This window comes from Phyllopteryx taeniolatus, chromosome 12 (assembly GCF_024500385.1).
Source record: "Phyllopteryx taeniolatus isolate TA_2022b chromosome 12, UOR_Ptae_1.2, whole genome shotgun sequence".
In the NCBI taxonomy this organism is placed as follows: Eukaryota; Metazoa; Chordata; class Actinopteri; order Syngnathiformes; family Syngnathidae; genus Phyllopteryx; species Phyllopteryx taeniolatus.
In genome coordinates, this window is record NC_084513.1 from 5946170 (window position 1) to 5973316 (window position 27147).

The 27147-nt window shown below is 40.2% G+C and overlaps 1 protein-coding gene across 3 annotated transcripts in view; it reads right to left on the minus strand.

Annotated features, from left to right (window-relative positions):
- Positions 1-27147, minus strand: part of myo1b (myosin IB) — a 70194-nt gene that overhangs the window by 4503 nt on the left and 38544 nt on the right. The window contains exons 6-27 of one of the 3 annotated variants that reach the window (XM_061791920.1): positions 26568-26614; positions 24957-25020; positions 21006-21104; positions 18558-18661; positions 17789-17936; positions 16940-17058; positions 16470-16556; positions 15702-15767; positions 11077-11181; positions 9894-9956; positions 9562-9762; positions 7905-8131; positions 7611-7811; positions 6341-6434; positions 5162-5311; positions 4974-5042; positions 4778-4864; positions 4442-4528; positions 3791-3877; positions 2114-2200; positions 983-1057; positions 712-846 (exon numbers count right to left, since the gene is read on the minus strand). In XM_061791920.1, coding sequence (XP_061647904.1) covers positions 712-846; positions 983-1057; positions 2114-2200; positions 3791-3877; positions 4442-4528; positions 4778-4864; positions 4974-5042; positions 5162-5311; positions 6341-6434; positions 7611-7811; positions 7905-8131; positions 9562-9762; positions 9894-9956; positions 11077-11181; positions 15702-15767; positions 16470-16556; positions 16940-17058; positions 17789-17936; positions 18558-18661; positions 21006-21104; positions 24957-25020; positions 26568-26614 — 2402 coding nt within the window. The remainder of the gene's footprint in view (positions 1-711; positions 847-982; positions 1058-2113; positions 2201-3790; positions 3878-4441; positions 4529-4777; positions 4865-4973; positions 5043-5161; positions 5312-6340; positions 6435-7610; positions 7812-7904; positions 8132-9561; positions 9763-9893; positions 9957-11076; positions 11182-15701; positions 15768-16469; positions 16557-16939; positions 17059-17788; positions 17937-18557; positions 18662-21005; positions 21105-24956; positions 25021-26567; positions 26615-27147) is intronic. The other 2 variants (XM_061791921.1, XM_061791922.1) reach the window with 2 other exon arrangements.

Consider the following 27147-nt stretch of genomic DNA (forward strand, 5'->3'; position numbering starts at 1 on the left):
AACAGAGACTAGCCACACTTCGCTTTTCAGCTAAATACGGTATGAAATCAGAAATATAGTTACCCTAAGTAGTGACTTGCTGTGGCAACCCCTGATGGGGGAAGCCAAAAGTCACAGAAACAACATTATTGTAAAACAATATATACAGTGCAGAAATCTGTATTTGATACACCCCGATTTTGCAAGTTTTCCCACTTACAAGGAATGGAGAGGTCTGTAATTTTTACCAGTAAAAATCATGCAATGCAATTTTCTGAATTTAATTTTTTTTTAGATTCTGTCTCTCACAGTTAAAGTGTACCGGAATGATGAACACTACAAATAGTTATTTTCCACATTGTAATGTATATATTGTATTGGTACGGCTTGGCGGTGGCCGGCTAGATCTCTCTTGGTACCCAAAAACGCAATTTGTTTTTGTGATAGATAACATGATACAACATGACATTTTTAATTGACCACTACATCTGCGACGTTGCAGGTGTGTCCGCCTGCGATTCAAATCGCAGGAAAACTAGTTGCCGAAGCCCGCACGCTGCGCCACGGTTCACTAACGCTGGGCCGTGTCGCGAAGTGTGCAGCGGCTATGAGACTGTTAGCAGCTCATCCATTCCTGACTGGATCAATGAGAGTTGAACATCTCATATAACGTGACGTAGGAAGGATAGAGAATTTGAACGATACGTGGCTGATGTGTATTTTGTGACCGACCCTCCAGAGGTGGAAGATTCCGCGGAGTTCTGTGTGGGCTGTATCCAGGAAGCGGTAAGGCCGGGCCGGCCAGTTCTTGTCAATGGGTGACATGGAAGGCAAGGTCCTCTTCAAACCCAGAAAGTATTTCTGCATCTACAAGGGGAATATAGGACTTTACTTTGAACATGGGCACCCCTTATTTGAAGTTATATACATGAACATATTCGTACCTTGCACATATATTTTTATGTTTTATATCAATTGAATGATACATTCAAGCCCTACTTACGATTCTCTGGATGGTGAAGTTATAGATCTTTTTCCCCGCATTTGCCCTGAAGAATTTTCTGTATTCCCTGCGTACCTATAAAGGGACAAGCAAACAAAAACAAGACAATCATCTGCTGCTTCTCTTTCATTTGAGGTGAAACGGAAGGGAGAAAATGAAAGTATTAACGCCGAGCTGCAGCAATTACATCCAATAAAATTCCCCGCCGAATGGAACAGTTAATGACGTTTATGGCAAACGACCTTCATGCAGACCTTAATAGTGGAAAGTGTGTTGTGAACAGGTGCAAAGTGGATCGTGAGGGGCAGGGTGAACAATTAGGATGATGAGAGATTAACACTGCAACAATGTCCACATGGACAGTTATCACACAATCACCACAGAAACGCACGCACAAATACAAATTGAATACACACCTAGTGGAGAGAAAAGACAGGTTAAATACAAAACAATGGCGCGTCACATGGGGTTAGTTGAATGGATGAAAGAGAGCAACAGAAGACAGCCTCAGACCCGTGAGTCAAAAATGTGTCCAAAGTTATGATCTTTTAAAAATGCTGGAACAAACTCAGTTTGTGTTAAAATCATTGCTTAAAAAGGGTTATAACACCACCAGATTGGTGTTATTCATTAGCCCCTCAATGGAGTTTCCCATTGGGTTAGCTTCGCCTTAAAGTTGGGTAGCTTTATGCTATGTGGTTGTTTTGAATACACAACACGTCATTCTTATTTTGATGTTTAGTTTGACAATGAACTTCAACTGTGAGGTTAAAGCTTGCTTAGTTAGTTGCGTTTACTGGCATCACACAGTGCTTGCATCTCAAGTTTGCGTGCTTTTGAATCAAAGCAAAAAAATAAAAAACAAAACAAAAAGTCAAACGACAGCTCGTATGTTGAAATACGTCAGGTCCCTCATATCTCAAGGCACCATTGTGTGTTTTTATATTGCATTGAAGGTAGCACACAGTCGAAAACATGCCGTTGGGAACAAAGCCTGATGTCTGCACTAGGCAGAGACTGGCTTCCTGAATTAGGACACAGACAGTTGAAGGAGATGGGAGGAGAGATGGTGGTGGTTGGTTAGTAGTTGGTAGGCTGGGTGATGGCTGCGCCTTAGGGCTGCTACGGTACCTTTAGTCCCTGCCAGCAGGCCCAAATCACAGCAACAGCATGCTTACGCCTGGCCTCTTCCTTCAGTCTCCTCAGCTCCCTGCGAGCCTGTTCAGGGGACGGGCGAGGACACATAACAAGGAAAAAAAACGAAGCGAGAGAAGATGAGCAGAAGAAGAGGGCGACACTGAATTGCCCAAGGTGAGCAAACATCAAACACAGCATCGAACGCTCCGCACACACATACAGACACTGCACACAAACTCCGTGTGGACAACTGTTCCACCCTTCAGAAACAAATACTCAATGACACTGACAGTCAAACAACTACTTTTTCAGGCATTTCTGCAAAGGAAATGAATGTTCAAATATTGTCATGGAGTGACAATGAAGAGTTTGTTAAAATGCTGCCAGAAAATGTCACCTGAAGGCCTCCAAACTTTCCCTGTGGAGAAACAGTGACGGCACAGCACTGCAAAGAGCAAACAAGCGTTGGCTAGTCAAGAAAGTTGTCATGCGGAGGGAGGCAGCACGCGGCATGCAGAGTTTAGTGGACCGAATGGGATTTGTGCTGAAAACAGTAAATATAATATATAAATATAAGTCAACACACCCCTGTTCAAATGCCAGGGTTTTGTGATGTAAATTTCTTTTTGGGGAACTTTCCACCATTGTACCATGATACTTAACCTGCTCAACATTTTTTTTTTTTGGGACAGGGGGAAGTAAAAATAAACTGAAATAATTGTTAATAATAAGTGTGCACACCCTCTTATAACTGAAAAGTGTCCGTGTTCAGAATTAACCCGTCACATTCAAACTCATGTTAAATGGAAGTCAGCACACACCTGCCACAATATGAAGTGCCTCGGATTAATCCCAAATTAAGTTCAGATCCTCTCATAGGCTTTTTTTCTTTTTTTTTTTCTTTTTTGTGGTCATATCTTGCCATGGTCCGGAGAGAGCTTCCATCAGTGGGATGTCAATGTTCAAAGGTATCAGTCAGGAGAAGGGTGCAAAAGAAAGAGCTGCAGGAATTTCTGGCAAGTCCTGGCTGTTTAGTACATGTGACAGCAATCTCCCGTTTTCTTCACTTGTCGGGGCTAAGCACTTTGGTGGGAAGACGGAAGCATTACCTTACAAAGAAAAACATCTATGCCCTGGTTACATTTTACAAAAATGCACTTGAAATTTCCCTAAAGCATGTGGGAAAATGTGCTATCGTCCCATGAAACCAAGGTTGAAGTTTATAGCCATAATTCCAAAAGGTACGTTTGGCGCAAACACATCACCAAACGTACAGTGAAGAATGGGGGTGGCAGCATCAGGCTTTGGGGTGGAGGGAATCATGAACAGTTTCAAATAGCAGTCAGTGTCAGCACAAAACAATTTTAACACAAATATAGATCACATTAATGGTGGAAAAACGCTTGAAATTATTTATCTTAGTCTATATTATTTTTGCATCACAAAAACCTGCCATTTGAACACGGGTGTGTAAACTTTATATGCACAGTATGTGACCACTATGCGAGATGTGTCATTCGTGGGCTTGGTTGGATTAGTTAAAAAAGAAAAAAAACATGTACGGAGTGGTCTGAGAAGACTGATGGATATGAGAAGGTGTTTTGGGGGATATTGATGGAGGCGGCCAATCACAAAGTCACTACAAGTCAATCCAGCAGGCTTCCCAAATACCTTGGTGCCCTGCCAGCCGGCCCAAATGACCGAAACGGCGTGTTTATTCCTCGCCTCTTCCTTCAGATGACGCAACTCCCTCCGTGCCTGATAGACAGTGGTGGTAGTCGTGGAGGTAGTTATTTTCAGTAGAAGGTCATTCAATTCGTCAATCAACTTCATGACTTTTGGAACCATGTGAAAAATAGACTAGCTAGATGCTAAAATTATCTGGCCAGAGAGCAAAGACCTCACAAACAGCATCAAGGATAAGTCAGGGTTGATCTTATCAGAAGGTTTGAAGACCTTGAAATGTGATATCTAAGATAAAAACAACCGTGACTCATATGAGAATGGATAATGTAAATTCTGATAAGCTATATAAGAGCTACAAAGACTATGAAACAGAGACTTTATAAACTAGTAGCATATAAATCACCATGGTTTTATGCCATACATTGTGGTTTTATGTACCGGTATTTATAAGCAGCTTCGCTTTACATTTCAACAGAGAAAACCTGACAACCTAAGGGCCAGTGTATAATAAAATGACCTGAGCGAGTGTTAATAAGATGAGCTATAGCCCCAGTTACTTATTGTCATGTAATATAATGGGATTTGGTGAACAGGGACGAGAAGACAGCCGGGACAGCTACACATGACATCAAATACCTTTGTTCCCTGCCAGTATGCCCAAATTACTGTCACGGCATGTTTATTCCGCACTTCTTGTTTTAGACGTCGCAGCTCCATTCGAGCCTGGGGGGTTTCATGGTGCCGTTAGGTAAGGAAGAGAGTGTGAGAGAGAGGAGAATCAAGGGGAAAAAAACAAATCAAATAAAATTCAAAATAAAACCAAAGTAGCAGTTATAAGATCAGCAGAAGACGCAGCGTCAAATGCATACATTTGAAATAACAGTTCAACGGAATTGCATAGGAGGAGGAAAAGGCCTTCAGCTTTTGCAAAAACAATCTGGGGATGTAAGACGGCATTGAAGACATCAGTACCTGAGTGCCATGCCAGTAAGCTGCAATGGTGGTCACCGCCTCCTCACACCGCTTCTGATGTTTCAGCTCCCTCAACAATTTGCGAGCCTGACAAAAAGAAGGAAGAATGTATTACAATGTTGCACCACATTCTTTCTTCTCTCTCGCTCTCTTCTGGATCCTTTTTAATTCTTTAAGGGAAAAAAAAAAGACACACCTGCCATCCCCGAGTGTATGACTGCACCACCGTAGTGGCGCTCTTGATCCTCTGGTATTTCTTTTGTTGCTGTGAGGTGGAAAAGAATGTCGACAAACCACATTAAAACAATTCAAATGAGCAACGCTTGACTCCTGTTGTTTCTATGCTGCAAATGATTATGCTACTTCAGCTAGACTGCTTCTCACCGCATAGCGACGATACCACGCTGCTACCACAATCTGACTCTTTTTCAGCAACAAGAAATGAGTGCGAGACTTCCAGCCACGGTAGATTTTCTGAATGAGTGTGGCCAGGTCTTGAAGGCATTGCCTCCTCCTCTCCTCTAAGAAGAAAAGCTGTAAGGAAGAAGAGGCAAGTGTGGATTGGAACATAAGAAGTCCCTGTCAAGTGAAGAGCCCCAGTTACTTGCAAGCTAGGTGGTGGATAGCCCTGCGACAATCTGTGGGGCTGTACTGTATTCATAATTTTTTAAATCATTCAAATTTTGCAAGGTCGTTAACACTTTTCTCTGTGGTGTGTCAAATTCAAAAGACTTTTATTAAATTTACAGGGATTGACGTTCAGGTCGGCTAGTACAATGTGTTTTATCGTCTTCATCATGAGGCGAGCAATGTTTATCTCTGAGCAAATATTGATTCAGTGACATCTCATACAAAGTCCAAGCGGCAACCTCAGAAGGGAACATAATACTACTTTACTGCTTGGCCCACGGGGGGGAGGGAGGAAAAAAAATCCACTTCTCCTTAACTACAATACAAACACATTTATTGTCATTGATTGTATTTTCACCAGAAGGCATATGCTCCTAGGTCTTCACATCGCTGTTATAGTCATAACTCTGGCAAGGAGATTGTTTACAGCCTTGTGTTTTTCTGGTTGGTAACAAGAATATGTAAAAGCCATGGGTGCAGTGCAATGAACAATCAATGAACGCCAGGGTTTTGCTACCTTTTCTTGCCCTACAGCCCTTCAGATTTTTTATTTCATCCAATTTGAAGATGATGAAGGGACTTTTTATTCCATTTGGTAATACTGCAGATATCAAATTACACTTTTCCTAAGTATTTTGATGGAGAGAAAAAAAAGCTACTAAATGCAGCATGTTTGAGCACTTAAAGAGCCTCCAAGTTCCAAGTCAAGTTGCTCATTTCCCATGTAAGACGGTGATGGCTAAATGGAAGCATGTGTTTGGTTGAAGGCGATACTTTAAGTAGGGGGCCCGGAACAACGCCACCTTCACAAACATTGTGTGAAAACAGACGAGAACAACCTTTTGACATTCGAGCACATATGGCAAAACACAGAAATAAGAAAAATAAAAACAAGGGTTACAGACTCGCTTTATGCTTGTGCTGTGGATTTACCGTTCGAGGATTCCTGATGAAGATTTTAGAACGACCATATGAGAATTCTTCAGCAGGAACCTGAAGATCTGCCATCAGCACTTCTACTCCCACTCTATAGGGGGGAGGAGAAGAAAAGAAAAAAACATAAAATAAATAAATAAAAAAACATGGTTAAAAATCTCATGCACATAAAACAAGGAGTGAATATGTTACAAATAAAGAGAAACAAACAAAGTTGACTGAAGGAAGTGTGACTGATTACCATGATAGGAATGTGATTTACCAGGAAAGTTGGTGAAACATGAGTCTGGTTCATATGGAAGGCAAAGACTGATAACGATAAAATGCCTCCACATTCTGTGGTTCACAAGGGGAACGTTGCATATCTTGAGTATGCGGCATTTTATATGTGCTTATGTGAGCGTGGTGAGTGAGGCCCTATGAAATATGCACATTATTCTTCTGAGAAAATGTGTGATATAGCAGAGGTAAAAAAAATATTATAAAGGCCAAGCAACCTTCTCTATATGCAATATAAACACTGACTGCTAGATACAATAATAAAAACATTGCAACAATATATCCAATACAAGAGCTTTATCAAAGTCTTTTACCACCACCATGACTTACATTAGAATACAGTCACGTAGCAGTCTTAATTGAAAATGAGACAAATGTTTTAGTCCTAAAAATTACATTTACTATTGTAAGCCACTGTAACATGATGCACAGTTTGAACTTTAACACTTCACTTAAAATGTATAGCACATACAAGTTAAATAAAAATTGTACAGAATTACATTTTTAAAAACAATTATTTCTTAAATATTAAATGTAAATGTATTGAACGTCAAACTTAAATACAACTGAACTGTACTTGAGCAGTGATTCATCAATCACAAGAGGGAGCCCACGTACCACCATACTTTGAGAATCATTGATGTACCGTAGAAGAAAAATCTCATAAAAATGCTGCAAAATGAGCTAGGAAATAATGTCCATGTCATTCTAAAATAATTTATTTTCGGGAAAAATTATGCGCTATTGCACAACTTGAACCAGATTCATAGTCGCGCAGCTGCACACAATCCCACCTGGGAGCTGACCACTCCAACAGCAGCCTATTAGCACTGGTCACAGTCTTTTCCCTGGGACTAGCTGCTGTAAACTCACTGCAGCACATTTTCACTAAAAGCCTCAAAAGGTGTTCTGGCACAGGTCCCAGTAATTGGGCCCCCCCCCCCTGCCTGCCTGATAACTGGTGCCAGTGAATAAACATGACCATTACCTGGCAGGCCCTCTCCAGTGTGGCCAGGTCCGTTTGCAGAGCATTTTGTAGCGCTCCAGGCAGGGCTCATACGCCTGTCGGAAGGCGTACCCGGCCCTTCTCACACGGACGTTCTCCATCAGGCCTAAGTAGTGCACTTGGTGGCAAACCAGAGACTCTGTAAAGATGTGGGGTGCCTTCTTGTCATTGGGCTTGATGCACCTGGCAAAAATATGGAAGGATGCAAAATGTTGCACTGTTAATGTCAGCGCACGCACGCACGCACACACACGCGCACACACACAAACACGCTACCGGATGTAGTTGGGGTTCTTAGTCTGAAGGTTCCTCATTAAAATGCCCACTGACGCTTTGAACTGGAAGCCAGCAGTGGGCGGTCTCTTGAGGTTGACTTTGGCTGGGTTTCCCTCCGGGAACAGCTGTTTGATCAGACTGTGGTTGGCCTTATACATGGCTTGGGAGAGGTCCCGATAGAGGAGGTCATTGTTCTTGTCCACAAAGCCTTCAACGCCGTACAGTACCTTGACACAAAGGGGGGGTGAATCCATTACATCACACCATTTGATGTTTTCTAATTGCTTAGTGCACTTGTCTCAAACTCACCACTCTGGTCATTTCTTGTGGCACATTAAAGCAAAAAAAGTGTACACTTCATGTTTCTTTCAAAATGGATTTTGCCCTTTTCATTTTGGAAATAGATCTGGTCTAATATTTTAATTTTCCTTCATTTGTTGCAAATATTGCAAGCATCCCTCATATCTCTGCTGAACTTAAATTCAACAACAGTGTTATACTTAAATATTTAACAATGAAAATAATTCCTTTTATTTAAAGGCCCCTTTCAAGCCACTCCAGTGACCACACAAACATAGTTAAAAGCAATCAAGCAACACAATAACAGGACATAAAACAATTAAAAAGCCAAATTCTATATATTGGGGGGGATGGGCGGGGCACGGTGGATGACTAGCTAGCACATCTGCCGAAAAGTTCTGAGGACCCGGGTTCAAATCCTGCCTAGCCTGTGTGGACTTTGCATGTTCTCCCCGAGGCTGGGTGGGTTTTCTCCGGGTACTCCGGTTTCCTCCCCCATCCCAAAAACATGAATGGTAGGTTAATTGAAGACTAAGTTGCCCGTAGGTGTGAATGTGAGTACAAATGGTTTGTTTATTTATATGTGCCCTGCAATTAGCTGGTGACCTGTTCAGGGTGTACCCCGCCTCTCGCCCAGAGTCAGCTGGGATAGGCTCCAGCATGCCCGCGACCCTAGTGAGGATAAGTGGCATGGGCAATGGATTGGATGGATGATATAGGAAATGTTAAAGTGAATAGACAGTCCAGAATAGGCGTTTGGTTGCCACCATATCCCATTACTTCTTATTTCAAATTAAATAAAATGCTGGGACAATTGTGTATATGTAATATGATGAAGTGATAACACATTTGAGTCATAATGCCCCTTGTATGACTATTAAGAATGTTATAAAAAAAAAAAAAGATTAAGTTCAACTGAGTGCCTTTGTTTTGTTTTATGCGTTAATTTTGAGGGGGGAAGGAATCTTTTCACAAGACCGACTTTTCATCTATTATACTTTTATATGAGTCATATTTAATATTTGGTGTGAAGTTATATTTTTTCCTTTAAAGAGGAACATCTTTTTCAAGAATAAAGTTGTATCTTTACAGAGTAAAGCTATTTCTTTTGTGTATTTTGAGGGAAATAAAAGGTATAATCTTGTAAAACGTCAGATTTCTCTTTTCAATTCTATGAGTCATAATGTCCTGTAAGGGAAACCCGAACTGCCAAGAAAATGACTTTCACACCCGTGGCTTAGTTTGTTGCCTTATTACAGTAGTATATATATATAGTAACTAAATTGGTCTGCTATGAAACATTTTAAAAAGCAATTTCAAGTGCAAAAACTGCCCCCTGTAGATTCCCATCCAGTACCTTCCCGGCGTAGTGCTGGATGCGGAAGCAACTGTGAGGCAAGCTGTGGTCGTTGAGGAACTTTGAATTCTTGCTGAGACGGCTCTCAAAATGCTGGTGCTCAGCACAGACAGTGTTCAGTTTATCAAGGAACGTCTCATCTGTCACTGTTCCGGGACGCAGGCACTCCTCATCTAACATCGCCATGATGCCATTTTGGTTCTGGTGGTGCATTGAACAAAAAGAGGGTATTAATTCAGTGTAGAATCTATTTTTCATTAGAGTGCTCGACGATGTCCTCCCCCCCCCCCCCCCCCCCCCCCTTCTCTCCCATCGGTAGGAATCAGACTTACATTCTCAATGAGGTCACAGATAACGGCATTGTTGAAATATTCAATGTTGGTCCACTCGATGCCCTGCAACAAAAGAAAATTAAGGTCAGAGTTACAATGGCTTGACAATGAAGAATAAACGCTGGTTTGATGATAGTCACAAAAGGAAAATTCCTCCGAACACCCTCGCTGAGTCTTTTCCCATTACATCTGTAAACACAATGTCAGTATGGGAAAAAAGAATGGAGATTCAAGCAGTACTGTATTGTGACAATGGGGACAACATCACATATTTCAAGTCAACTCTCAAAAGTGGCTTTGAAAGAAAATTCTACACCAAAAAAAAAAAAAAAAAAAAAAAAACCCTGCTTTGTGAACTTCTAAATCACAGCGAGTAATGGGCTGGGAACACAGCTTCAGTTGATGTAAATAATGTGACAGATATTCGGAAGGGGGTGAGTGCAAAGAAGGCGTGGCTCATACTGATGGACGATCAGAGCAATTTCTGATTGGTGAGACTCTCTCCTGTCGACAGGCCTGTGGTATTTTCCCATGCTGTACACTGGCAAGTGGCCAGAAAATTAGCAGTAGTGTTTGTAGGGAAGGAGTTTAGGGGTCACCACTCATACACATAGGACTTTGAAAACAAGCAGATCTTGATGGGCCACAACAGGGATTGTTTACTCTTGCTGGATTAGGGGATCACCTCCATTTTTCACTCTCCAGAGGAGGTGATGGAAAGACGGACACACAACAAAATACTGTAATGAGGTAGAAGGCTGTTAACATTAGTGTGATGATAGTGGCTATTGACCCCGCCCCCCTCTCCCCACAATTGTTAAATCAACATGGTATCATTTTTGCCACGTTGTACACATATAATGTAACAAACATTTTTTGTTAATCTACATTTCCTCATGTTGCCAGTTTACTATTCAACAAATAAATTAAATGTGTGGTTAATTCCAAAATGATATATAGTTTTAATCCATTTCTTTTGCAGAAAAATCCAAGGGTCCTGTTCATGCATTGATTCAAAATTAAGAAAATTAATCAAAATGTAACCAAATGTAATTGGTTATATTACTTTGAGAAATTGAAAGTCACTCTACTGTTACCTTATCATCAATTTAATTTGCAGTTGTATCCAACGACATTTTCCAAAGTAATAATCCCAACATTGCATATGAATATCCAAACTTGCCTCTCTGACGTACTCCTCCTGCTCCTCACGGAGAGTTAACTCAATGAAGATCTGCTGCAGCTTCTCATTGCAATAGTTGATGATGAACTGTTCAAAGCTGTTGTCCTGTGCGAGTAGGGGCAGAAAAGCAGTTTCACTCATTGATAACTTTCAAAGTTAATGGGTGATGCTGATTTTTATTTTTTATTTTTTTTTGCTTAACTAAAAGGTTGACATATTTGGCTTAATATCTGATCATGGCTCTTTTTTCCCCCACTGGACTTGTAGCACAAAATGCATTCTCATGCCTAATTATTTGTATAATGTCATAGCTCTCAAATCAGTCCGTGCTAAATGACACTTCGCTAAACCTTGCAAGTTTTAGTCAGTTTCTCTTTCCTTTTAACATCAGCACTACTGTCAGACGCGTACAATAGCCCACTGAGAAGAGCTTGCATTTCCTTTAGTGAAGAGTATTCTGTGTTAAAAAACAAAAACACACACACAAACAAAAAAAAAAACAGAACATCTGTTAGGTTACATGGTCTAATTCTAGCAGATCTGAAATTTGGCTACCTCGTTTTTCAATACACACATTTACGCAATGTGAACAGTGAACTACAAATTACTATTAATCGTCCTAGTGTAAGCAGATGGGCCCTTAGGATAAATCAATTTAAGTAATCACTCCTATATGCTTGTTAAACATTTACAGGCGATTATAACTATTGTTAATTATGACCCATTGAGGGTAGAGTCACACATCCTGGCAGATGGCCTAATTGTGCTGCGTGCTGGGTTAGACATTATTTGCTACAGCAATAAGGTGGTTAGAAGCGTGTTTAGTGTAAGAACTTATCAAGTGAAGGACACGGCAAGGTTTCTCAATGACAAGCAAATGGGAACACAAACCAAAAAAGGTAATCTGCTTCTCATTTAAAGCTCCATTTCCCTTTACCGAGAAACCGCAGTCACCTCCACCGCTAAAAACTCACTCACACATTTAGCAACAAAGCAAGGCAAGCGGCAGCAGACACAAGGCTGAAATGGGAATATTCCTAAAACCCCAATTTTATGTGACAACGATCCTCATTTTTAAGCAAAATGTTATTTTGAATAAGTACGCAAATTTTTCCATTTGTACCTTAACTCATTCACTACCGTAGATGTTTACATTCGTTAACTGGAATCCAACCATTTACTGCCACCGACATATACAGTATATTTGTCAAGTGCGATATTCAATGGGGCAGGGTGTGGAAGAGGTTCTCACCCAGCTTGTCTGTGAAATTCAGGTTTGTAAACCACTGCTAACAGAGTTCTGTAGATCGTGGCGTTCTGTCGCTTTGGATTTTAGCACAGCACAGCTTTTGAGTAGAAGATAAATATTTAGGTGGTGAATCTCAGCTTGTGATGTCAATAATGAGGGGGAGAAAAGCCAACACATTTGAAGTCTGGCAAGTTTAGGGATCTCACACTTGAACAGAATATGTATATGTATAGTATAAACCAGAGATGGGACCAAGTCTCAAGTCCTACACTTAAGTTGAGTATTTGAGTCATTTTAACAACAAAATAATTATAATATGTATATTTAATTGATATGTAAATAGCCACGGTGGCCGACTGGCTCAGTTCTGAGAACCGGGGTTCAAATCTCGGCCCGGCCTGTGTGGCGTTTGCATGTTCTCCCCGTGGCTGCGTGAGTTTTGTCCGGGTACGCCGGTTTCCTCCCACATCCCAAAAACATGCGTGGTAGGTTGATCGAAGACTCTAAATTGTCCATAGGTGTGAATGTGAGTGCGAATGGTTGTTTGTTATATGTGTCCTACGATTGGCTGGTGAGCAGTTCAGGGTGTACCCTGCCTCTCGCCCGAAGATAGCTGGTTTAGGCTTCAGCACGCCTGAGACCCTAGTGAGGATAAGAGGTACAGAAAATGGATGGATAATCTGTAAATATTATACACTGCATTTATATATTTAATATTTTAAAATCCATATTTATCCCAAAACATTTATTTAAAAAAAAAAAAAGAACCTTTATAAGAAAACTGGGGACTGATCAAAATTTTTCATTACGGTGTCACTCCTCATATTTTCTTGTAGTATAACAAAAGTGACACATATAGCCATTGAAAGAGAAGCTACGAATTTTGGTATCTCAGTGCTTTGGTCAAAGTTCTTAAGTCAATGGGTTCAAGTCCGAGTCATAGCTGCCCAAGTCGAGTAGCAAGTCTTGCAAGTAACATATTGTCGGGTCTAAGGTCAACAAATTCATGACTCGGGTCTCACTTTAGTCCAAGTTGTGACTCGAGTCCACACCTCTGGTATGGACAGAGTATGTGTCCTGGAATGAATGACGAAAGGCATGTAAAAACCCACCGATGTTGAACTTAAGCAATGCGGCGAGTTAGCATCGCACATGGTGCGTTTCTTATATCTGTAAATAAATTATTTTTCTGCCAAAAGCCCTTTTTGGTATTGTTTTTTTTTTTTTTTATAGTTTGAGTTGTCACAAAAGTAAAAAATACTACCGTCAAAGTCACTGTTGTTCTTGACGTTTTCCACAAAAAAAGCTAATTTTGTTTGTTTTTGGTGAAACCAGCCCATGTTCTACTGCCGATTACCACAGAACCAAAAAAGGTAGAAAGGTAGAAAATGTTGAAAGACAAAAGTACTCTCTTTTGGTAGGTTCGGTGCTTTTATTGTCACAGAACACAATATTCTGTGGATCTTGAAAGATTAGTCAAAATGCCTTAAAACGGCTGGCAATATGGGGAATCTTACTTTCAAAACAGCTGGCAGTGAATGAGTTAATATGTTTAAATATAGTGTACATTTCAAAATATACATTCGGTTGAAACTTTAGTTCTCAATATGATCCGAACCAGCTCAGATAACAACCACTCCTCAAAAGAGACTAAAAATTACCATTTAAAAAAAAAATTAACAACACAATAACACATCAGAAACACTCTGTTGGCAATTAAAAGAACAACCACATCAGAAAAATATGAGCGATCTCAAACAACAAGGTAGGTGGACCATGTTTGCGTTGCCTCTGAGAAACAAACACAAAACACAGCCTGTTGATGGACCCCGATTAACTGGAGGACTTATTCACACTTTACAGGCCTGATGCATTTTGATATTTACTGGGTGCCTGCCAACAGAGTGAATGTCATTGCTCAAGTGATGCAAGGGTTGCGTTTGCATCTCTACAGCCATGTGGCTGTGCTGCACACTGGGAGAACCTAAATTGTCTTTTAGTGAACAGCAGAATTAGGAGGATCAGAGCATGCGTAAAGCACAGCAAACAGCAGGCTGGTGTTACTTACTGCATTCTGGTGACCAAGACACGGGACAACAGTCAAGAGGAGAGGAATGGCTTGAGAGTGAGTGAAGTGAATGAGCAGTGGTATGAAAAAACGTATGACAAAATGCAATGAATGAAGGGTTTGGGGGACATTCAAGCAACATGGCAAAGAATAGTTGTTCTACCATTTATTCATACCGAGCACTCATCACCTCTCACATTTTACTGTATATCGCTAAATCAAGGTTTAAAAAGCAACCAGTTAAAAAAAATGTTTTTTGAAATGCAAATGTATTGTACTTAAAAGTCAAATATACTGCAACTGAACTGGATTTAAAAAAAAATTTTTAGTCCACTAACATTATGCACATTTTGAAATTTTTTTCCATGATTCTTTCGCTTACTACTGGAGGAAGCCTACGTTACTAGTACCACACGTTGAGAATGACTGCAGCTTTCCATGCTCATATAAATAACATTGGATAGAATATATAAATACATAGAAATTATAGGACGGGAATGAGGTCTGTGTATTTTAATAATTTTAATCCCAGAAAGGGAATTAAAATTTTTGTTAGGGTTTCAATGTAAGGGCGTCCTCACTTTATGTTAACAGCAACAACGTAACACGAATTTTGTTGGAATGTGCGGTAGTTTATCACTAACCTCGGCTAAGGCAGTAGTAAAGACAATTATAGTAATATATGCCCTGAGGGGACGTATGTGCCGCCCGTAACGTTGAAACGTCATTAGTACAGTAAATATTGGTATTTAAAAAATAAAAAATAAAAAAAATTAAAAAAAAAAAAAACCTTCTATGCCATAAATATAAACCAATCAAATGACAACCAGTAAGAACAGCGGGGACAACGTGACAACGTATTATTACGCCAAGCACTTTTCGTAACCTCGAAATGTCGTATGTCAAGGACCCCTGTATTTGGAATTTTGAAAATGTTTTTACATACACACACACACACACACGCACGCACACAGACAAGAAAGTGCGTTGACCAGTATCTTCGAGTTCAGTTTGTTTCACTTTGCCATATAGATATTAGTGTTGAAATCAACGCGCAACGAAAGCGGATTTTACCCCTGAGAGCAGTAAAGCTGAACTAATCCAACATGAATATGCTTTTATCAGTCCACAGTTGTGGTGATAAGCTCCTCACAGGTACGCCACCACTCACACACAGTCACACAACAGCCTGGGGCAAAATCCTTTCAAAGCTGATAAAATGGATGGTTGGTCAGATTCTGTCCTCATGAGACACAGGCAGGAAGACAGACAGACAGAAAAAAAACAGAAATGTTTCAGTTTTCCTACCTCAAATATCTCAAAACCATAGATGTCCAGCACACCCATGACCTTGTGGCGGGTTTTAGTTTGTGCCTACAGGCAGAGGATTTTGTCAGTATTAGAATTATAGAGGGCAAGTGGTGTGGTACCAACCTTATGCAGCATTAAATATATCGTAGCTGTCGGGCAGAATCCTTGCATCTCCAAAATTACTCCTTTTCAAAACAAATCATCAAATTATACCTTACAATGCCGTCATAATGGTAGGAAACATTGCCAGCATATTTTCCGGAACTCTTTTGCAAAGGTCTTCAGCCATGAGTGATGCAATAAATAAAACTACTACAGTGTGAGCTGTCGAAGCTGTGTAACAGGCGCAAATGAATCCAACCACAAACCTACTTCGTGGCTGTTCGCTTCAATCTCGCATGACTCATTACAGCAATCCATTTACCTTAATTATTATTTTGTTTTTAACTTAACTACAGTATTTGTATTCATTATTGTCTAATAATGGTACAGCACCTGCAGAGTGAGGGTAGAGATGTCGTTTTACAACAGTTCCAGCATTGAAGAGAGTTAATAGATTTATCATCAGGCTATTTTCAACTCTTTAAATCGGTTAAAAACGCATTTAAAAATAATAAATAAATAAAAAATAAAAAACAGATGACGTGGGGACAGACCAATAGTATCGATTTGCGGGGGGGAAAAAAGGAAAGGAAGGACCATATTTAGACATGAGTTTTCCGCCTGACAGCGACAATACAAAATCACATTATGGACACTCCTTACTTTTATGCTTTCATTGATCCTAGTAACAAGCCAGCTAAACAGACGGCTGTAGAGATTTTTGGCAAGGGCATCTCGAGCATAGTAGGCCTGAAAGTAAAAAAAAAAAAAGATTCAATGTCAGAGGAATTAAAAACAAACCTGCTGATTACAAATAGGACATCATCCCAGGTCAATTACAAGCAGTGGTGATAGTAACACATTTTTGTTTTAATGCAGCAGGTTTACAGAATTCATTTTATGTGCACAATAACTTTAGTGAACCCACTAACCTCTAAAATATGACCCACAAATGAATTTCCAAGAGGAATACAACTCATCTATAATTGAAAGGTTTTGATGTAACATTGACATGGATGAGAGGTGGCAGCTCGTGAAGCAGGGAAGAGTGAGCGAGTACAAGTGTGTGCGCATAGAACACAAATGGTCTTGTTTTAACCATTTCTATTCACATGCATAACCTTCCCTCTGACCTGGGCCACGTTCAAGGTAGTAGACACTTTCTCCAATTTTGCCTCAACGGTGCGGTAGCTGAATGCCCTTTCCAGCACCGCCTGTTCGATCCCCAGCAGCTCACACATCTCTTTCAAATCTGCACATCAGACAAACGGGAACACATGGGTAAAACTACAAACAACCACTGTTAGCAATAGGAGGAAAGAGGCAAATAGTGGCTTTAAAGTCAAAGCATTTTTTTTCCCCCTTTCAGTTTGCTCCTGGGCAAGAACCTGGTTTGGTAAAGAATGTCAGCTTGTTTATCAGCCACTGATTCCACCCTCTGATATGTTTGTGCTCGGGCATTTTTGCAGATATAGATCATACGTATTTTCCATTCAAAGCATCTTCCTTGTTGCTCACTATGATGGCTCCACAATGTTTGAACTTCTGCAATATACCAAACAAACTAGTATAAGGGGCTTTTATGTATTAAGAAAAATATAGAATATTCCAAACTCAACCAGCATTAGATCTGCTTGATTACCTACGAATGTGTGCATTTAGATTTTTTTTCCTGAAATGCCATATTGCAAAAAAAAAAAAAAAAAAAAGATTTTATTTATCAAAGGAAGTGCAAAATGGATTATCCTTTGGCACGGGGAGGAAAAAAAACAATATTAGAGGAAACTAGCTGCGGCTGTGACAACATGCAGCAATTACATAGTTGGTGACGAGTAATAATGTGACACTTATATTGATCCAATAGGGGGCAGTGGCTTAACAGTTGGTCATCTGGTTGTGTCTGAAAATGATTGTAAATGATCAAATCACAGAAATTGCAGCTTCCCATCTCCACATCCTGTTAAATGTCCATTAACCCGTACCATTTTTATCTTTGACGCGACTCTCGTCTGTGCCATTACAGCGTGACTCTGGCTTGAACTCGATGTTGCCAAGCTTCAGAACAGCTGCCACCAGCTCAAGCACTGACTGTACCTCGTTCTCCATGAAGCCCACAATCTGCATTGCATTCTGGGGATGGCAAATAAAATCATTCTGATTAAGAAGACATTAATCATTCAGAACAGAACAGAAGCCAAGCTTTAATTCCATGGTGATGGTGTCTCAGACTGCCAGAACATATCAGAACCACACCCCACGTGACTGAGATTTGCTTTCATTTTACAACCGCTTAGTAACTAATGTCTCACTGAAAATGAATGGTTTGACTGGACACAAAGTGAAGACGTGTTAATGAATTTGACCAAAGCTTGAGTAGTTCAACATGTCAAAGTCATGCCTTCAAATTATTTTCCCCCAACAAGGACTCTAAACAAAACTAGGAACATTTTTACATTAATGACACCGAATTGTGCCCATGTCCGGCACAGCTCAAAAGGCCTAGCGTAAGTATGGCCTTAGAGTGATTTGCATATGGCTAATCAACATGAATGTGAGAGTTCAAGTTTTACAGCCTGTGGGAAGGAACCTGTTGTGGACTTTTCGCAATCTTTACTGTGAGACTGTTTCGAAGTGACGAGAAATCACACTGTCTGATCTTTCAATTCTCCTTTAACAATTTACATACCTAAAGGCATAGACAAATATTTTAGTCTCAATTGAACGCCATGGAATCATGTTTGCTGTACTCACTTTGACTGTCCGAAAGCTGGTGGCGTCATCCAGGCCGTTTACCACCGCGGAATCAAGGCTCAAGTAGTTGTACTTGCTGAAGTCCCGGTCCAGCTTCAGTTTCTCTGATACACACAAATCACAGGCATAATTTACAGCTGTCATCTGGCTATAACACCTTCATATCTATTATTGGGGCATATGATACTAACAGTCAGTGGTTTGAAACTATCCATCCATCCATTTTCTGAGCCGCTTCTCCTCACTAGGGTCGCAGGCGTGCTGGAGCCTATCCCAGCTATCATCGGGCAGGAGACGGGGTACACCCTCAACTGGTTGCCAGCCAATCGCAGGGCACATACAAACAACCAACCATTCGCACTCACATTCACACCTACGGGCAATTTAGAGTTGTCAATTAACCTACGATGCATGTTTTTGGGATGTGGGAGGAAACCGGAGTTCCCGGAGAAAACCCACGCAGGCACGGGGAGAACATGCAAACTCCACACAGGCGCGGTCGGGGATTGAACCTGGGTCCTCAGAACTGTGAGGCAGACGCTCTAACCAGTCTTCCACTGTCCCACTGTTTGAAACTAGAATGATGTAATATATAGTGTGTCAAATTAATAACCATATCATCTTGGACAGTAGCGTAATACAATAAAGAGCCTTAACTGTCATTGTACAGTGTAAAACAATTGGAGGGGGAAAAAAAAAAAAAAAAAAAAGCATTTCAAAGTGCAAGACATTTATTTTGTTTGCCATGCAAACTTAATATTGACTAAGGGGACAGATACTGTATTTGAACTGGAGCAATTTGTCAAGCACTTGGGAATGAGACATTCATGTGAAATTCAAGGTTGAGAGGTAGAAATAGCCATTTTGAATAAAATCCCCAGCTGTATTCCTTCAAGAAATTACTTGACAATTTCAAGATATAAATTGGTGCTACGGGTGAATTCGCACTCCATGTAGACAGACGGAACTTCACTCACAAAAAGGAAAACTACCATGTTTAAACCCCAGTATGCACAGCAAAGAAATTGATTTGGCGAGTGGGAGCACACGTTGGAATTCATCAGTGGTTGTGCAAACTATAACTGCATCAAGCCTTCTCTTCTCTGTATGCGCTGGAGTCAATGGCCATTATGTTCTTATCCTGTGTGCAGGGCATAAAAACAATGCTCTCTATCTGCGGAAAAGCAAATACAAGGAACAGGTTTCACAGCCCCCCTTTGTTCTCTGTGGTGTTTGTTAAGCAGGAAGATGGTGGCATTAAAGCGTCGGCCATGTGTTTGTCCAGGTGCACTATGCTTGTGAATGCTCACGCCACATCTTGGTGAATTGTCATTACTTTTATGTCCACACATTTATTTTTATTTTTTTAATAAATGAATGAATGCAATTCTAAACCTAGTAATAAGGACATATGATTGCCATCTGACATACAAATTTAACTAATGAAAAGAGGAAACTGAAAAAAATACTGAAAATACTTTGAAAATAACATCTGGGTAGTTAAGGTTTCATTTAAGTCGTATTAATCATTTTCTGTGTATGGTTGTGCATGATTGCCATTTATGAGAGGTCCTTAACTCATTCACTGCCAGCCATTTTCGAAGCAGTTCTCTCCATTTCGCCAGCCATTTTAGAGCATTTTTCTTCCACCAGAATACATTTTTTTTGTTTCTATCTTTTGACAGTCTTTAGTAAATCAGCAGTAGAACATGGGTTGGTTTCACCAAAAACACTGTTTTCTGAACAACAAGCAGCCCAAAAAAACCTCAGTGAATACAAAACGTCAAGTAGAACAGTAACTTTGAAGCTAATATTTTTTGCTTTTATGACACCTCAAACTATAAAACAAAAACATGTCTGAGAAAGGGATTTTGATGGAAAAATTATAATTTAGATACACAACTAAGAAACACGGCAGAAATTATGCTGACTCACCGGATAGCTCGAGTCGAACGTCCGTGGCTTTTTTTTTTACCCCATGAACTGAGTCATATTTTCTCACGATCGCGACACACTTTCTATTACCTACCGTTACACATACTCTGTTTATAGTACCATACACATACAGTACACACTCTGTTCGAGTGTGAGATGCCTAAACTTGTCCGACTCCCGTGTTGGCATTTCTTTCCCTCACGGTCGAAAGTGGCAAGCCGAGATTCACAACCTTAATCGTTACCTTCTACTCAATAGCTGTGCTGAACTCAAATCCAAAGTGATGCAACACTCCCCTCCACAGAGCTCAGTTAGTTATGACACTCATTTACAAACCTGAATTTCGTAAACAAGCTGGGCGAGGCCCTCTTCCATGAATACCCATTGAAAAACGTACTTGGTTGGATTTCAGTTAATGAACAAACTTCCATTGCAGTGAATTATTTAAAAGTCAAAATAAATGCATGACTCCAAGCATAGTCCAATTAAATGTGCAGTGTGCTTAAAACCTACCGAGTGTGTCATCGGAGGCTCCGGACAAGAGCTGATAAAAGATGTGAAAGTTCCTCTCTCCTCTTGGCTGTTTCACCACACGGGACTTCTCCAGCAAATCTGAAAGAGCGAAACAACAAGAGAAGGAAACAATGCCAGTTAAAAAAAAAGTACTAATAATAGCTTAACATTTTCTTCTGTTATTTCACTAGGCCATCTTAATAAATACATGGTCAACCAGCCTGAAGTTCACCTTCTCCACTATGCCCTCAAGAAGTATTGAAGCAGTGAGGCAGTCCCCTTTGTTTTTGCGGTACAGTAAGAGATCAACATTTCCGCTTTTATTTCCAATACATTTGAAAGGTTTTGGATGTACTATACTGTACAGCTTCTTATTTACAAAGCATGTAGTCAAATTGTTATGGCGACCAAGTCAATGTTTATAATAATTTTCCTGTTTACGTTCCCATTTCAGTATACGTGTAAGAAAGATGTCAGGCATCATTCGATCCGGTTCCCAGTTACTTGTGAAAAGTACATGAGTAAAAGAGAAACGTCATCTGCTTACCGCATTAGAGTTACCATGACTTAATTAAAGACTATCTACAGAGATGGCCAGCTGCCCTGCAGGATGACAACATTCCCTCTCTCTGGGTAGAAATGAGCCAAATGTACATTAGGTTTAAGTAATTTTTAGCAGCCTCCCTTACCCTGATGTAATGGTTTGCTGTACTCCATTTCAATAAAATGAGGCCTATGTTTTGAGATACGCTTTGAGACTACAAAGGTGTTTTTTGGTGACTCAAGTCACCAAAGTCAAGTCACCTGCATAGCTGGCAGGCTCCAAGAAGGCTGGATTTGCATTGGTGTTCTACAGTGCAAGTAGGAAGTCAACAATTGGGTATCCGTACATAATGACAATGAGGTAGTGAGTGTATTACACTCAGCACAACTTTTGAAATGCAGTGATGAACTTGGTGTCACAAATAGAAGTTGATATTATTACGATCCGTTGTTTTGGTCCCTCTAGTGGGTATTTCAAGTAGAGAGCCATTTGTATCCGTAAGGGGTGGCCACTTGATTAGGGATAGCGAGACGGACCGCAGCTCGGCAGCTAGTAGATTCCGTGGTTTAGCATAATACATCCCAACAGCTCGTATCCCATATTTAAGAGGGTTTTGGCCTCTCTTAGTGGATGAGACAAAAATAAACATTGAGGTAAAGAAAATAAATCATTCCAATAATAATTTGGGGGGAGCAAGCAATCACAAAAAAAGCCATCTTCTGTTTTATTTTACTCACCACGAGTGCGTAGCAATTGGATGTACACGTTATGCTGTGGCCTGTCATACATAATTCAGCGACATTTTAACCTCTAAGACTATAACTAAGAGCAACAGTAGGATTAAGCAAGGGTTAATTGGTCCTGCCTGCAACCCTTTCTGGAGGCATGACCAATTAACCCTTGCTTAATCCTACTGTTGCACTTAGTTGACACACGCTTAATCCAACCGTTACACACATAGTGTTTGTTTACATTTTTGTATGTTTGAATTTGTTATGCATATTTTACTTCTACCACTGTATTGTCACATGTACAGTATACAAATGGTCACGGGATAAGAGGCAGTTTACCATTCGAAAGAATTGTGCTTAAATAACAGTCAATTATTAAGCGCACTACAGTCATTCACTCACCAGCTCACATCTGTCATTTGTGCACCTTCCTGCGAGCTACACAAATGTGTCAAATCTGGTAGTTGCGCGCATTTTGCCGTCGGCTTAAGCACAACTACCCCTCTGCGCTCCAAAGGCTGTTGTAAGTCAAGCACCCCGTGAAGGTGAAACATCACATCGCATGTTTTGATTTACAGTGGGTACGTAGAGTATTCAGACCCCCTTCAATTTTTCTGTCTTTGTTATAGTGCAGCCATTTACTAAAATCATTTAAGTTACTTTTTTGCCTCAATGTGCAAACAGCACCCCATATTGACAGAAAAAAAACGGTATTGTTGAAATTTTTGCAGATTTATTAAGAGAGAAAAACAAATATCACACAGGCATAAGTATTCAGACCCTTTTCTGTGACACTCATTTAACTCAGGTGCTGCCCATTTCTTCTGCTCATCCTTGAGATGGTTCTACACCTTCATTGGAGTCCAGCTGTGTTTGATTATACTGATTGGACTTGATTAGGAAAGCCACACACCTGTCTATATAAGACCTTACAGCTCACAGGGCATGTCAGAGCAAATGAGAATCATGAGATCCAAGGAACTGTCTGAAGAGCTCAGAGACAGAATTGTGGCAAGGCACAGATCTGGCCAAGGTTACAAAAAGATTTCTGCTGCACTTAAGGTTCATAAGAGCACAGTGGCCTCCATAATCCTTAAATAGAAGATGTTTGGGACAACCAGAACACTTCCTAGAGCTGGTCGTCCGGCCAACCTGAGCAATCGGGGGAGAAGAGCCGTGGTGAGAGAAGTAAAGAAGAAGCCAAAGATCACTGCTCCACAGACGCAGTCGGGAGATGGGAGACAGTTCTAGAAATTCAACCATCACTGCAGCCCTCCCCACCAGTCGGGCTTTATGGCACAGTGGACTGACGGAAGCCTCTCCTCAGTGCAAGACATGAAAGCCCGCATGGAGTTTGCTCAAAAAAACACCTGAAGGACTCCAAGATGGTGAGACATATTCATATAGATTTCTATGGCATTCTTGTCTCAAGAAAACTCCACTCTCTGGGAATTACTGCCACTGTTACACTTCAAAGAGCATGCCTCTTTAGTCATTGTGCACACTTGAGCAGGTTACGCACAGTGGGTGTGTGTCAGAAGAAGTGTCAGAAGGGAAGGGATTTGGCGTACCTTGAAAGAGTGCAAGTCAGGTTTGTAAAAAAAACCCAAACAGAAACAAAACAAAAAACGATTTGCATGAACAAGAGAACATGGACCTTAATCCACAAAATGCATACCGAAATGTACTGAAGATACGGACAGAACTGCGGTTTACCTGTATCATCCCACACCTATTATTTTTAGTGACTGACATATTTGATGTCAAAATGGGCTCTTGAAATACAGAGTACCCAAACTGACTCAACACATAAGTGGGCACTGCAGGGACAAATGCAATGCAAGCACTGCAGTCATACACTGACCTGGGGATCAGGCTGATTGTGCATCTGTGGCACCCACAGCCCGTGAATCACAGAGCTCAAGCACATCAATAATTGAACAGCCATTAGTGAGTGGCTGGCAGTAGCGATACAGAAGTGTGAACAAAGAGAACCACTCCACGTTTACCAGAATAGAGCTACAATGTCCTTCCATTGCTTCCATTCAAACCATTCTGTCATCTTAAGACAAGGCACACGTTTTGTAATTTTTTTGTTTGGTGACGGGTGGTAAGAAAACACACTAGGAGGATACAAAACTAGGAGGACCCGTTGCGTTGCTTCTATTTAAAACAAATTAAAATAAATAATCCATATTGACCCTTCCAGCAATCAAGTCAGCCTGCTCTCTCTGGAGAAGTCACATGTCAGTGGCTCTTCCTCACACTCACTGTCTTGTGCTGGAATTAACTTTGAGCCAACAAACAGAGTCACTTGTGCCTCAAACATAAGCTCCTCTCGTTGTTTTCTGTGACCTCTGGCGGGGAATCCGGCACAGACAAAACAATGTGAATAGAGGCAAGATAAAAGAAAAACAGACAAGAACTGAATAGGGGGGAGTCACAGTGTGGAGGGGGTGTGTTTTGATCAGTCTAAGTTAGATATTGGCTTCCGTGGGGGGTAAATCGGTGGCAATACAATGAATGTCTGGACAGTTTCATGAAAGAATGCACAGTAGTTTCAATGAACTATTGGCCTCTTATTCTTCATATGGTATGTATATTAAGATTGGTTTCTTTGCAAATAACTACACTGCAAGTGTCATGTCAAGCAACATTTAACAGGGGCTTACTCACAGTTGCTGATGACTCCACCAAGAGGATCTCCTTTGAAATCAAACTCAATGTCCATGTACTTTCCCTGTAGGTCAGAGAACAAAAGTTAGAAAAACTACAGTATATGCCTCTCATGTATTAAGTACTTAAGACCTCCAACCTCAATCAGTTGCTTTCCCATAAATAGGAATAAAAATGCTATTTCAGATCCCATTTGTCTCTCCATTTAAAACTTGGAAGTTAAACAGGCAGCTCTATGACGTATTATTACATGGTGGTCATAACTGTCCAAGCTTAGCTGGTGAGTTGGGTCCAAACAATGCCAAGTAAGCCGACTACGTGCAGTAAAATGGAAAAAAAATGTTTCATCCATGGGTGTCTGACGACTTCATATCCGGTAGGATGTCATCACGACCTTGTCTGAAGGTTTATGCCAAGGTTACCTAAATATAAACAGATCAGGGCCATAATCCTTTATAATACTCCTGGATACAACTCTGGTCTAAGTCTACACTGGCATAATTTCAACAGTACTATGGACATTAGTAATTAAACATGACATGATGAATGAAAAAAAAATTATAAAAACAGGGAAAGAAAAGTCCAAATTTCTTCTCTGAATACTTACTAAACACTGTTTTGAAAAGTTCAGGAGTAAAGTACATAAAATATCACTGTCCGAGTGATTCATGTGCTTAAAAATAATAAAAAATAAATAAAATAAAGCAGTGGGTTTGCCTCAAAGTGGATAAAAATGCCAGGGAACATCCAAAAGACCTTACAAAAGGTCTCATACCTGATTATTAGCCAAGAATTTATGGCAAAAGCGTACAGTACACGCACACACACACACACGCACACTTTTAATAGTTGTCTTTAAAGTCAGAAAAGCTGTGCAATAACCCATTTACCATTTATTTAATGCAATTTTGGCATATATTGTTTGTGTCTGCGAGCACCAGGTGGGAAAATTATGGTCCATAGCAGTAATCAGATTACCTTAAAATCTTAAAAGTTAAAACCTGACAAACAAAATATGAGTAAAATATAGACTACGAAACAATAACAAAACAAACAAACAAATACTAATTAACTGTGCTCACTGGGAGGGACAATTGCTTATTGTCTGTTAGTATTTAGCTCCAATAAAAGCCATCTCATGTGTGTCACCTCAAAATATCAAGTGTTCCAGTTCTGGTGCTTGTGAGAAACATAGGGGAGAGTGTTTTTTCCAAAACAAACGATATGGGAAAACATAATTCCCAGGACAAATGGTTCTCACCATGGCGACTGCTTGCTACTGAAATGCATACAACAATGTTCTTTACTGCATTTCTTCTCCTTTGTTTTGCACCACACATTTCAAAACAGATTAAGACATACAGTATTTGGTGAGGGTGGAGTCTCAATCTTACAGCGACTAATATCTAAATGATCATGAGTATACAGTATATTACACGTGCGTCCCTAAAAATCTGGTTCCAACAAGCTTTGTTATTTTAAACGGGTACAAATTCGTATTTCAGTTGACATACAGTACATGAATGGCAGTTAAACAAAGCCATTAATCCATAGTATTAGACTGATTATTGAAGAAATCTGTTACTTTGTGTTACTTATAAGGGCACTTACAAATCTGGATGAGTTGTCATTCCTCACCGTCTTTGCATTTCCGAAGGCTGAAAAATAGGACAACCAAAGTAGTGTAATAGTGATAGTAATGAATTAAACATACTGTCAAACACAACCAGAAAAAGAAAATTTAGTCTAAAGCATATTTATGATGACTCAACACCGAGCCTCAGACCTGCTAGATGTCAATCAGTTAACGACAATGTGTCACAGCGATTTGAACAGATCAGGCCCCATAATTCTGTATGGATTAAGTCAAGCACTTCGATTTTCCAGGCTTTGATAGAGCTGAACCTTGTTGTCACGCCACATTCAGGTCTAAATACTTCAATATGTGAACTTAAATTAAATAAAAATCAAACATTCTAACAATTAATATTCTTCACAATAATGTAGTATTACTTGCCTAACTAATCCTTTCAAAGTTTACTATCCCTTCGTAACTGTACCAATAATTCTTCTTTATATGCTGTTGGTAAAGCGCGGAATGTAACTTCTGGCAGAGGGCAATTAAGACAGAACGCCACAGAAAAACAGTGAGCACAAATAAATGTTAGCAAGACATTAACACTGAGTAAAA